General features: G+C 50.9%; 1 protein-coding gene across 2 annotated transcripts in view; it reads left to right on the plus strand.

Moving 5' to 3' along the window:
- Window positions 1–12,310, plus strand: part of PSMB3 (proteasome 20S subunit beta 3) — a 52,246-nt gene that overhangs the window by 15,043 nt on the left and 24,893 nt on the right. For both annotated transcript variants that reach the window (XM_075350105.1, XM_075350106.1), the window contains exons 3-4: window positions 5,108–5,215; window positions 6,422–6,599. In XM_075350105.1, the coding sequence (XP_075206220.1) occupies window positions 5,108–5,215; window positions 6,422–6,599 (286 nt within the window). The remainder of the gene's footprint in view (window positions 1–5,107; window positions 5,216–6,421; window positions 6,600–12,310) is intronic.

A 12,310-nucleotide genomic window follows, 5' to 3' on the forward strand; every position in this document is an offset into this window, starting at 1 on the left:
ATCCATTTCAGATACCCTAAGCGTACATTAAGCACTTTTCTGGACCACGCTGACTTTAGAGACGCAATCCAGAAACCCCACGCTTATCCTGAAAGGCGTTTTTCTAAACGGCTTAAAGATACACGCTATCCTTTTCCCCCTGAGGTGGTCAAGGGTTGGACCCAGTGTCCAAAAGTGGATCCTCCAATTTCCAGGCTTGCAGCTAGATCCTTGGTTGCAGTTGAAGATGGAGCGGCACTTAAAGATGCCACTGACAGGCAGATGGAGCTCTGGCTGAAATCCATCTATGAAGCGATTGGAGCGTCGTTAGCGCCATCTTTTGCGGCCGTATGGGCACTCCAAGCTATCTCAGCCGGGCTTGCGCAAGTCGACTCAGTCACACGTGCATTTGCCCCGCAGGTAGCACCATTGACCTCGCAAATGGCGGCATTCGCGTCGTACGCGATTAATGCTGTTCTTGACGCTACAAGCCGCACGGCAGTGGCGTCAGCCAACTCCGTTGTTTTGCGTAGGGCCCTGTGGTTGAGACATTGGAAAGCAGATTCTCATTCCAAGAAGTGCTTAACCAATTTGCCTTTTTCTCGTGACCGATTGTTTGGAGAGCGTTTGGATGAAATCATCAAACACTCCAAGGGTAAGGACTCATCCTTACCGCAACACAGACAAAACAAACCCCAACAGAGGAAGGGTCAGTCTGGTTATCGGTCCTTTCGAGGACCGGGCAGGTCCCAATTCGCCTCGTCAAAAAAGACTCAAAAAGACCAGAGACGCTCAGATTCTTGGAGGTCTCAGTCACGCCCAAAAAAGGACAGCCGGAGGAACCGTTGCCAAGACGGCGTCCTCCTGACTTGCAGTCTCCGATTCCCACACCCGCGGTCGGTGGGAGGCTTTCCCACTTTGGCGACATTTGGCTGTCACGCGTCAAAGACCGTTGGGTGAGGGATATTCTGTCTCACGGGTACAGGATAGAGTTCAGTTCTCGTCCGCCAACTCGTTTCTTCAGAACTTCTCCACCACCAGACCGAGCCGATGCTCTGTTGCAGGCGGTGGCCGCTCTAAAGGCGGAAGGAGTGGTGACCTCCGTCCCTCTTCAGGAACAAGGTCACGGTTTTTACTCCAATCTGTTTGTGGTCCCAAAAAAGGACGGATCGTATCGACCCGTCCTGGATCTAAAGTTGCTCAACAGACACGTAAAAGTCAGGAGGTTCCGGATGGAATCCCTACGCTCCGTCATAGCCTCAATGTCTCAAGGAGATTTTCTAGCATCAATAGATATCAAAGATGCGTATCTCCACGTGCCGATTGCACCAGAGCATCAGCGTTTCCTACGCTTCGTCATACACGACGAACACCTGCAGTTCGTAGCGTTACCTTTCGGTCTGGCAACAGCCCCCCGGGTCTTCACCAAAGTCATGGCAGCAGTAGTAGCTGTTCTGCACTCGCAGGGTCACTCGGTCATCCTGTATCTAGACGACCTGCTTATAAAGGCACCCTCTCAAGAGGCATGCCAGCACAGTCTGAAGGTGGCACTAGACACTCTCCAGAGTTTCGGGTGGATTATCAACTTTCCAAAGTCTCATCTAACCCCGACCCAATCTCTGACTTATCTTGGCATGGAGTTCCATACTCTCTCAGCGATAGTGAAGCTTCCACTGGACAAGCAGTGCTCGCTACGGACTGGAGTGCAATCTCTCCTTCAGAGCCAGTCGCACTCACTGAGGCGCCTCATGCATTTCCTAGGAAAGATGGTAGCAGCAATGGAGGCAGTCCCGTTCGCGCAGTTTCATCTGCGCCCTCTACAATGGGACATTCTACGCCAATGGGATGGGAAATCGACGTCCCTCGACAGGACTGTCTCCCTCTCTCAGACTGCCAAGGACTCTCTGCGTTGGTGGCTTCTCCCCACCTCATTGTCACAGGGAAAGTCGTTCCTTCCCCCGTCCTGGGCAGTGGTCACGACGGATGCGAGCCTATCAGGGTGGGGAGCGGTGTTTCTCCACCACAGGGCTCAGGGGACGTGGACTCAGGAAGAGTCCACCCTGCAGATCAATGTTCTGGAAATCAGAGCAATCTATCTTGCCCTGCGAGCCTTCCAACAATGGCTGGAAGGCAAGCAGATTCGGATTCAGTCGGACAATTCCACGGCGGTGGCGTACATCAACCACCAAGGGGGAACACGCAGTCGCCAAGCTTTTCAAGAAGTCCAGCGGATTTTGACGTGGGTGGAAAGCAGAGCGTCCACCATATCCGCAGTTCACATCCCAGGCGTGGAAAACTGGGAAGCAGACTTTCTCAGTCGCCAGGGCATGGACGCAGGAGAATGGTCCCTTCACCCGGACGTGTTTCAGCAGATCTGTTGCCGCTGGGGGACGCCGGACGTCGATCTGATGGCGTCACGGCACAACAACAAGGTCCCAGTTTTCATGGCACGGTCTCACGATCACCGAGCACTGGCGGCAGACGCCTTGGTTCAGGATTGGTCGCAATTCCGACTCCCCTATGTGTTCCCACCTCTAGCATTGTTACCCAGAGTTCTCCGGAAAATCAGGTCCGACTGCCATCGAGCCATACTCGTCGCTCCAGATTGGCCAAGAAGGTCTTGGTACCCGGATCTGTGGCATCTCACGGTAGGCCAACCGTGGACACTACCAGACCGTCCAGATTTGCTGTCTCAAGGGCCGTTTTTCCATCTGAATTCTGCGGCCCTGAACCTGACTGTGTGGCCATTGAGTCCTGGATCCTAGCGGCCTCAGGTTTATCTCATGAAGTTGTTGCCACAATGAGACAGGCTAGAAAACCATCCTCAGCTAAGATCTATCACAGGACGTGGAAGATATTCTTAGCGTGGTGCTTGGCTCAAGGGTTTTCTCCCTGGCCATTTGCATTGCCAATTTTTCTTTCCTTCCTGCAGTCTGGGTTGGAAAAAGGTTTGTCGCTTAGCTCTCTTAAGGGTCAAGTCTCCGCGCTATCCGTATTCTTTCAGAAGCGCTTGGCACGGCTTTCTAAAGTACGCACGTTTCTCCAAGGAGTTCGTCATATCGTTCCTCCTTACAGACGGCCATTGGAACCCTGGGATCTGAACAAGGTTCTCATTGCTCTCCAGAAGCCGCCTTTCGAGCCTTTGAAAGAGGTTTCCCTTTCTCGGCTTTCACAAAAAGTAGTTTTTCTTGTGGCGGTCACGTCTCTTCGAAGAGTGTCCGAGCTAGCGGCGTTATCTTGCAAATCTCCCTTCCTGGTGTTTCACCAAGACAAGGTAGTACTGCGTCCAATTCCAGAGTTTTCTCCCAAGGTGGTTTCTTCCTTTCATCTCAATCAGGATATCACTTTGCCATCTTTGTGTCCGCATCCAGTTCACCAATTTGAAAAGGGTTTACATCTGTTGGACCTGGTGAGAGCACTCAGGATTTACATTTCTCGCACGGCGTCTCTACGCCGTTCTGATGCGCTCTTTGTCCTAGTCGCTGGTCAGCATAAGGGATCGCAAGCTTCCAAATCCACCCTGGCGCGGTGGATCAAGGAACCAATTCTTCACACATACCGTTCTGCTGGGCTTCCGATTCCATCTGGACTGAAGGCCCATTCTACCAGAGCCGTGGGTGCGTCCTGGGCATTGCGGCATCAGGCTACGGCTCAGCAAGTGTGCCAGGCGGCTACCTGGTCGAGTCTGCACACGTTTACCAAACACTATCAAGTGCATACCTACGCTTCGGCAGATGCCAGCCTAGGTAGACAGGTCCTTCAGGCGGCGGTGGCCCACCTGTAGGAAGAGGCTGTCTGACAGCCCGTTCATGTGGTATCTTTTTACCCACCCAGGGACTGCTTTTGGACGTCCCACTGTCTGGGTCTCCCAATTAGGAGCGAAAAAGAAGAAGGGAATTTTGTTTACTTACCGTAAATTCCTTTTCTTCTAGCTCCAGTTGGGAGACCCAGCACCCGCCCTATTTGTTCTTAGGGTTTCGTTTTTCGGGTGCACATGTTGTTCATGTTGTTTCTTAAGTTCTCCGATCTTGTTATCGGATTGAATTTGTTTTTGAAACTGTTATTGGCTTTCCTCCTTCTTGCTTTGGTACTAAAACTGAGGAATCCGTACTCCTACGGGAGGGTGTATAGCCAGAAGGGGAGGGGCCTTACACTTTTAAGTGTAGTTCTTTGTGCGGCCTCCAGAGGCAGTAGCTATACACCCACTGTCTGGGTCTCCCAATTGGAGCTAGAAGAAAAGAAATTTACGGTAAGTAAACAAAATTCCCTTCTTTTTTAATAGGCCCCCTAGTGGGCTATAAGGATCAGCAGTCTGATCACTCATTGGTGTCTCCCGATCAGAGGAGTGTCGCTCAGATCGGGAGAAAAGCTGATCTCTCGTAATAGGCAGTACTCGGCTGAAGGTTACAGGACCTGAGTCATGTGAGCTACAGGAGTCATCATATGGCCCTGTGCTACCATGACAACCATCCGATCCATGTGATCACATCATGTGACTTATGGTAGAGGCCTGTAAGTAAAGTTTTATCGCGATTATAGTGACTCTGTCACATATTGACAGCGCCATTTAAGGGGTTAAAAGGCATGGGCAGAATGCAGTTCCACTTGTGCCTGGTGGGCACACGTCAGTTGTACAAATCAGCTGACATGTGCGGGATTGCTGCAGGCTGCCTGAAGCAAGTGGTGGGTATTGACACTATGACCGCTAAGACTTAATATTACTGCCCGCAGTTGTTAAGGGGTTAACCCCAGATCTGCAGGTTAATGGCATTTATCCACATGACAGATTGCCTTTAAATTCTGCAGTCAATCCAAATGAATGCAGACTTGTAAATCCTCACAATGCACACTGTCAGGATTCTCCAGCGCCGGGGAACAGACAGTCGTAACTGCAATATTCGATTTGCATACTTCTGGCTACATTCCAACTAGACATGTCCGACCTCGCTCAGTTCACTTGTATTGATCGAGGTCGTGACTGCACGTCGGCAGAGACCTGTCAGTCCATTACAGTGGTTTTTCAGCAGTGCCACGCTCTGATTCTTTACACAAGGACCCCAAGAAGTTCCCGTCTTTTCCCTTCTAGTATTCATTATGTACTAACAGATTTGTGTTGTTCGTTTTTCAGGTCCCAACGTCTGAAGTTCAGACTTAATCTATATGAACTAAAAGAAGGGCGTCAGATTAAACCGAAGACGTTCATGAGCATGGTGTCTAACCTGCTGTACGAGAGAAGGTGAGATAATGGGAATGTATCCTGGCGTACCCTTAGTGGGCATGGGAAAAATAGAACCGGATCTGTGTTTCATTTTATGAATTACTCAACAAGTTCTGACAATGTAATGTGACCAGGTCTTACAACACCTTTATTAAAAGGGTCGTTTTCAGAAAATCCTTGTCCCCTAGCTCCAGTTCATCTTGGGCCCTGTGTACACGAGTATTTGGTGAGGTTTTTTTACCTCAGTATTTGTAGCCATAATCAGGAGTGGGTGATAAATCCAGAATTGGTGACGTGTTTTTATTATACTTTTCCTCTGATTGTCCCACTCCTGGTTTTGGCTTATGAATACTGAGGTAAAAAAAAAAATAAATAATCACCAAATATTCAACGAGTGAACCCGGCCTCAAACTAATGAACTGCTTTAGGCTAGGTTCACACTTCCTTTGTTTTAAATCCGTCAGCAACGGATCAGTCGTTTTATGTCAACTGACGCAACGGATGTGTTTTTCACAGGATTCCTTTCACAGGAATCCTGTGAATAAACTGTTCCGTTGCATCCGCGATCCGTCCGTTTTTTGACGGATCAGTCATGATCCATTTGTGTTTGGGACAGCCCAGTGGATGTGCCAAACCTGCTGGGCATGCTCAGTAGAGCATGAAGGAATCCAGCGCTGGATTCCGTCGTAAGACGGATTACGACGGAATCCAGCACCATAGACATGCATTACAAGCGTGACCGACTGTGGCGGATTCCTGCGCGGTGTGTCAATTTTGACGGCCAGAACAACGTTACATTCTGCGTTGCTTCCCGCCCAGCGGTCAGTCAAAAAACGACTGACCACGACGCAGTGGATGCAACGCAAGGTCATCAGTCGCAATCTGCCACTAATACAAGTCTATGGGACACAACAGAATCCGCTAAACGGATAGCGTTGTTTACCAGAGCGGCGGATTGTGACTGATACATTTTAACGGAAGTGTGAACCTAGACTTAGTCACGCTCTCCGGGTCCAGGGCTGATCCTCCGCTGCTCCTGGATCTGCTCCTATGTGCACTGTCCTGTGGACAGCAGATCAGCCAACGTTTTACCTTTTTAGAAGCCAAGTACAGGTACACTACCCTCAGTATAGGGGTTGTCTTGTCTCTCCATATTGAGTGACCTATTTTTATTTTTTTATTTGGGCACAGAAGGTTCATTAATGTTTATATGTTTTTTGTTAGGTTCGGTCCTTATTATGTTGAGCCAGTTATTGCAGGACTGGACCCCAAAACCTTTGAGCCATTTATCTGCTCGCTGGACCTTATTGGATGTCCCATGGTGACTGAAGACTTTGTAGTGAGCGGTACATGTTCAGAGCAGATGTACGGCATGTGCGAGTCTCTCTGGGAACCAGACCTGGTGAGTACAGTGTTGTTCTGTCCGCTATCCGTCCAGCGTGGATAAGATAATGGTTCTGGGATTTTCATCCTTCAGTTGCTGCCGCAGATGCATATATTATCCCAGGTCCATAGCTTTTTCCAGCATGAAAAATTATGTTTTAGGTAATTTTGTTTAAATTTTAGGTCCATTATTTGCAGCTTTGGTAAATGAGATCCATTATTATGGAGATTATTCAGTCACTTAATAATGTGACTACTGTACCTTGACATCTCTTCAGTCAGGCAGAAAGTAACATTCTATTTACAAGGGTAGCCAGCAGTGGAGTCCTCAGTCTGTGATGTCAGCAGGTCCAGATCGCAGCCTCATATCCAAGAGAAAGGTCCTTGGCAACTTTTACCTCTCCCTGCTTTCTTAGACTATACACAGTAGGAGAGCCCTGTCAGTGCTGCCTCTTGGACTAGTCATCTAAGGCCGGTTTCACACATCCAGCTTTTCGCTGGTTTGCCGGATTCTGCGCACTCCAGTACAGTGTATACAGTACAATGGCAGCGCCGCAACTTCCATGTCATATACTTCGGTCACATGACAGCATTTCTTTTTCGCTCCTAATTGGGAGACCCAGACAATTGGGTGTATAGCTATTGCCTCCGGAGGCCACACAAAGTATTACACTTAAAAGTGTAAGGCCCCTCCCCTTCTGGCTATACACCCCCAGTGGGATCACTGGCTCACCAGTTTTGTGCTTTGTGCGAAGGAGGCAACACATCCACGCATAGCTCCACTGTTTAGTCAGCAGCAGCTGCTGACTATGTCGGATGGAAGAAAAGAGGGCCCATACGGGCCCCCAGCATGCTCCCTTCTCACCCCACTTCATGTCGGAGGTGTTTGTTAAGGTTGAGGTACCCATTGCGGGTACGGAGGCTGGAGCCCACATGCTGCTTCCTTCCCCATCCCTTTTTACAGGGCTCTGGGTGAAGTGGGATCCTATCGGTCTCCAGGCACTGAGGCCGTGCTCCATCCACAGCCCCTGGTATCTGCTGGACATGGAGCGGAGTATCTTCAGGGACATGGCCCTGCTACATGGAGGTACTCTGTGTCCCTGTGGGGACCGCGCAGACACACGGCAGCACTGCTGGGTGTGTTAGTGCGCCAGGGACAGCGGCGCTGTCCGCACTAGTGCCATCGCACACCACAGCGTTGCTGGGTGTGTTAGTGTATTGGGTGACTACTGCGCTAACCGCCGCTGCCATTTTTATTTAAGGCGCCGCTGGGATTTGTGGTGCGCCGGGGACTTCCGCGCCGGCCAGCACTGATATGCCGGCCGCGCTTATTAACTCGAGTCCCCGGCTTCTGGGCCTAGTCTCCCTTCGTTACCGCCCACAGGCCTGACAGTCAGGGTAGGGGCGTGACGCTGCATAGCACAGCAGCGCTGAGAGCTGGAGTATGTTTTGCATACTCCACCCCTCTCACTGTGTGCACTGTGAAACCGGATTCCCGCACTTTCTCAGGCACGCCCACGGCTTCCTTCTCTACAAGGACGCCGGCAGCCATTAGTGTCAGTTTCTGTACGATACAGAGACAAGTGTGGAAGACCCTGGCATTCTGATAGTCACACAATCGCTGCAACAGGCGTTAAGCAGCACCTGTGGTGCTAACCCCACTAGTGCAGAAGTGCACTTATAGATATGCTTGTACTATATACATTGCACTGTTTGGTCGCACGTTGTATATACCCTCCTGGATTGTGCGGAGGAGTTATCAGCATATTCTCTGTGTAAAACAAAGGTGCAGAACCACATGTTTTTCTATGCAGCCGGTACAGCATGTACGGCTATACGGCCGGCAGGTTACATAGACCCCCATTATATCCAACTCAGCCGGAGTCTCTGCTAATGGCCAGAGGATGAGGACGGTGTCTGCAGTTTTTACTGACAGATTTTCTGAGACTATGGCTATGATACTAGAAGCCTAGCAGTCCGGACATGTCTCTCACAACATGGGCACTGTTGAATCATTGATCCATCGCCCCCCTCAGTGTGAACAACTAACAGCTCCGGGAATGTCACACGCATCCCAGAGTCACGGCTCTGCACAGACGTCAGTCCCAGACAGCCTAAGCGGGCTCACTATGAGCGGCCCTCGGTTTCATCAGGGTCCTAGCAGAAGGACTCTCTGTGTAATGAGGCGGAAGTAGCGGCTCAGGATTCTGATCCTGAGACCGCTCTCAATCTGGATACACCTAATGGTGACGCCATAGTGAATAATCTTATAGCGTCCATCAATAGAATGTTGGTTATTTTCAGCGCCTCCAGTGGAGGAGTCAGCTTCACATATTTTTCTGGACCACTCTGCCTTCAGAGAGGCAGTCCAGGAACACCACACTTATCCAGATATGCGCTTCTCCAAACGGCTTAGGATACACGTTATCCCTGCCCCCTGACGTGGTCAAGGACTGGACCCAGTGTCCCAAGCGGCATCCTCCAATCTCCAGGCTTGTAGCTAGATCCATAGTTGCAGTGGGAGATGGAGCTGCACTTAAAGATGCCACTGACAGACAGATGGATCTCTGGTCTAAATCCATCTATGAGACTGTCGGCGCACCGTTGGCTCCAGCATTCTCACCCTTGGGGCACTCCAAGCTATTTCAGCTTGTCTTACACAGATTGACACGGTTACACGTACATCTGTGCCGCAGGTGGCATCCTTAACCTCTCAAATGTCTGCATTTGTTTCTTACGCGATTCAGGTTGCCCTAGACTCTGCGAACCGTACGGCAGTAGCCTCCGCTGCTCCGTGTTTTTAAGCAGAGCCTGGTCTGCTCGTTAAGTGAATGGAAGGCAGATTCTGCTTCCAAAAAAGGTTGCTTAACCAGTTGCCTTTTTCTGCTGACCGACTGTTTGGTGAGCGTTTGGATGTAACCATTAAACAGTCCAGGGGTAAGGATTCATCCTTTCCTCAGCCCGGACACAACAAACCCCAACAGAGCAGGAGGCAGTCGTGGTTTCGGTCTTTTCGAGGCTCGGGCAGGTCCCATTTTTCCTCGTCCAATGTGGACTCAAAAGGATCAGAGGAGCTCAGATTCTTGGCGGGCTCAGTCACGCCCAAAAAAGAGACAGTCTGAAAACCCGCTTCCAAGGCGGCTTCCTCATGACTTGCGGCCTCCTCTCTCCGCATCCTCGGTCGGTAGCAGGCTCACCCGCCTTGGCGATATTTAGCTGCCATAGGTCAATGACCGTTGGGTGTGAGACATTCTGTCTCACGGGTACAGGATAGAGCTCACTTCTCGTCCTCCAACTCGATTCTTCAGAACTTCTCCACCTCCCGGCCGAGCCGCTGCTCTTCTGCAAACAGGGTGCACTCTATAGGCAGAAAGAGTGATGACCCCCGTTCCTCTTCAGGAACAAGGTCACGGTTTTTACCCCAAATTATTTGCGGTGCCTATAAGAACGGGCCGTTCCGTCCCGTTCTGGATCTAAAACTGCTCAGCAAGCTCGTGGACACCAGGCGGTTCCGGATGGAATCCCTCCGCCATGTCATCGCCTCAATGTCCCAAGGAGATTTCCTAGCATCATTAGGCATCAAGGATGCTTATCCACACGTGCCGATTGATCCAGAGCACTAGCGTTTCTACGCTTCGTTATAGGAGACGAACACCTTCTGTTCGTAGCTCTACCTTCCGGCTAGCGACAGTCCCACTGGTCTTCGCCAAGGTCAGGGCAGCAGTAGTCACAGTCCTGCACTCTCAGGGTCACTCTGTGATCCCATATTTAGACGATCTACTTGTCAAGGCACTCTCTTAGGAAACATGCCGACACTGCCCGAACGTTGCGCTGGAGACTCTCTAGAGTTTTGGGTGGATCATCAACTTTTTGAAGTCAGATCCGACCCCGACCCTATCGCTAACATATCTAGGCATGGAGTTTCATACTCTCTCAGCGATAGTGAAGCTTCCGCTAGACAAACAGCATTCACTACGGGCTGCAATCTCTTCTTTAAGAACCAGTCGCACACATTGAGACGCCTCATGCACTTCCTACGTTAGATGGTAGCAATGGAGGCAGTTCTTTTCGCGCAGTTTCATCTGCGTCCACTACAATGTGACATTCTCCGCCAATGGGACGGGGAGTCGACCTCCCTCAACAGAGTCGTCTTTCTTTCTCAGGCGGCCAAGGAATCTCTACGGTGGTGGCTTCTTCCCACCTCATGGTCAAAAAGAAGGTCCTTCCTATCCCCATCCTGGGCGATAGTTACGACAGACGCGAGTCTATCAGGGTGGGGAGCAGTTTTTCTCCACCACAGCGCTCAGGGTACGTGGACTCAGCAAGAGTCCACCCTTCAGATCAATGTTCTTGAACACAGAGCAGTGTATCTTGCCCTACAAACCTTCCAACAGCAGCTGGACAGCAAGCAAATCCGACTTCAGTCGGACAACTCCACAGCGGTGGCATACATCAACCACCAAGGAAGAACGCGCAACCGGCAAGCCTTCCAGGAAGTCCGGCAGGTTCTGATGTGGGTGGAAGACACGGCATCCACCATATCCACAGTTCACATCCCAGGCGTGGAAAACTAGGAAGCTGACTTCCTAAGTCGCCGGGGTGTGGCCGAAAGGGTATGGTCTCTTCACCCGGACGGGTTTCAGGAGATCTGGCGCCGCTGACAGAGGCCGGACGTCGATCTAATGGCGTCACGGCACAACATCAATGTGCCAGCTTCATGGCACGGTTTCACAATCATCGAGCTCTGGCGGCAGACGCCTTAGTTCAGCATTGGTCGCAGTTCCAGCTACCTTATGTGCCACCTCTGGCATTGTTGCCCAGAGTGCTGCGCTAGATCAGGACCGACTGCGGCCGCGCCATCCTCGTCGCTACAGATTGGCCGAGGATGTTGTGGTTCCCGGTTCTGTGGTGCCTCACGGTAGGCTAACCGGGGGCACTACCAGACCAATCAGACTGGCTGTCTCAAGGGCCATTCTTCCATTTGAATTCTACGGCCCTCAACCTGATGGTGTGGCATTGAGTCCTGGAACCTAGTGTCGTCAGGATTACCTCAGGACGTGGTTGCCACCATGAGACAGGCTAGCATACCAACGTCCGCCAAGATTGACCACAGGACGTGGAAGATATTCTTATCTCGGTGCTCGGCGCAGGGTGTTTCTCCCTGGCCGGTTGCATCGTCTATGTTTCCTTCCTTCCTGCAATCTAGGTTGGAAAAAGGGTTGTCGCTCAGTTCCCTTTAGGGACAAGTCTCAGCGCTATCTGTATTTTTTCAGAAACGACTTCCTCAGGTACGCACGTTCCTACGGGGAGTTTGTCGTCTCAGCACTCCGTACAAGCGGCCGTTAGAGCCCTGGGATCTGAACAAGGTTCTAATTGCTCTCCAGATGCCGCCTTTCGAGCCTTTGAAAGAGGTCTCCCTTCCCGCTTTTCTCGGGAAGTGGCCTTCTAGTAACGGTCTCGTCTCTTAGGAGAGTTTCCGAGCTAGCAACGCTCTCATACAAATCTCCCTTCCTGGTCCTTCACCAGGACAGGGTAGTTCTGCGTCCGATTCCGGAATTTCTCCCTAAGGTGGTATCCCACTTTCATATCAATCAGGATATCACCTCACCTTCTTTGTGTCCTCGTCCAGTCCATCAATTTCAGAAGGATTTGCATCTGTTGGTTCTGGTGAGAGCACTCAGGTTCTACTTCCCGCATGGCGCTCCTGCGCCACCCGGATGCACTCTTTGT

Source organism: Anomaloglossus baeobatrachus, chromosome 5 (genome assembly GCF_048569485.1).
Source record: "Anomaloglossus baeobatrachus isolate aAnoBae1 chromosome 5, aAnoBae1.hap1, whole genome shotgun sequence".
Classification (NCBI taxonomy): Eukaryota; Metazoa; Chordata; class Amphibia; order Anura; family Aromobatidae; genus Anomaloglossus; species Anomaloglossus baeobatrachus.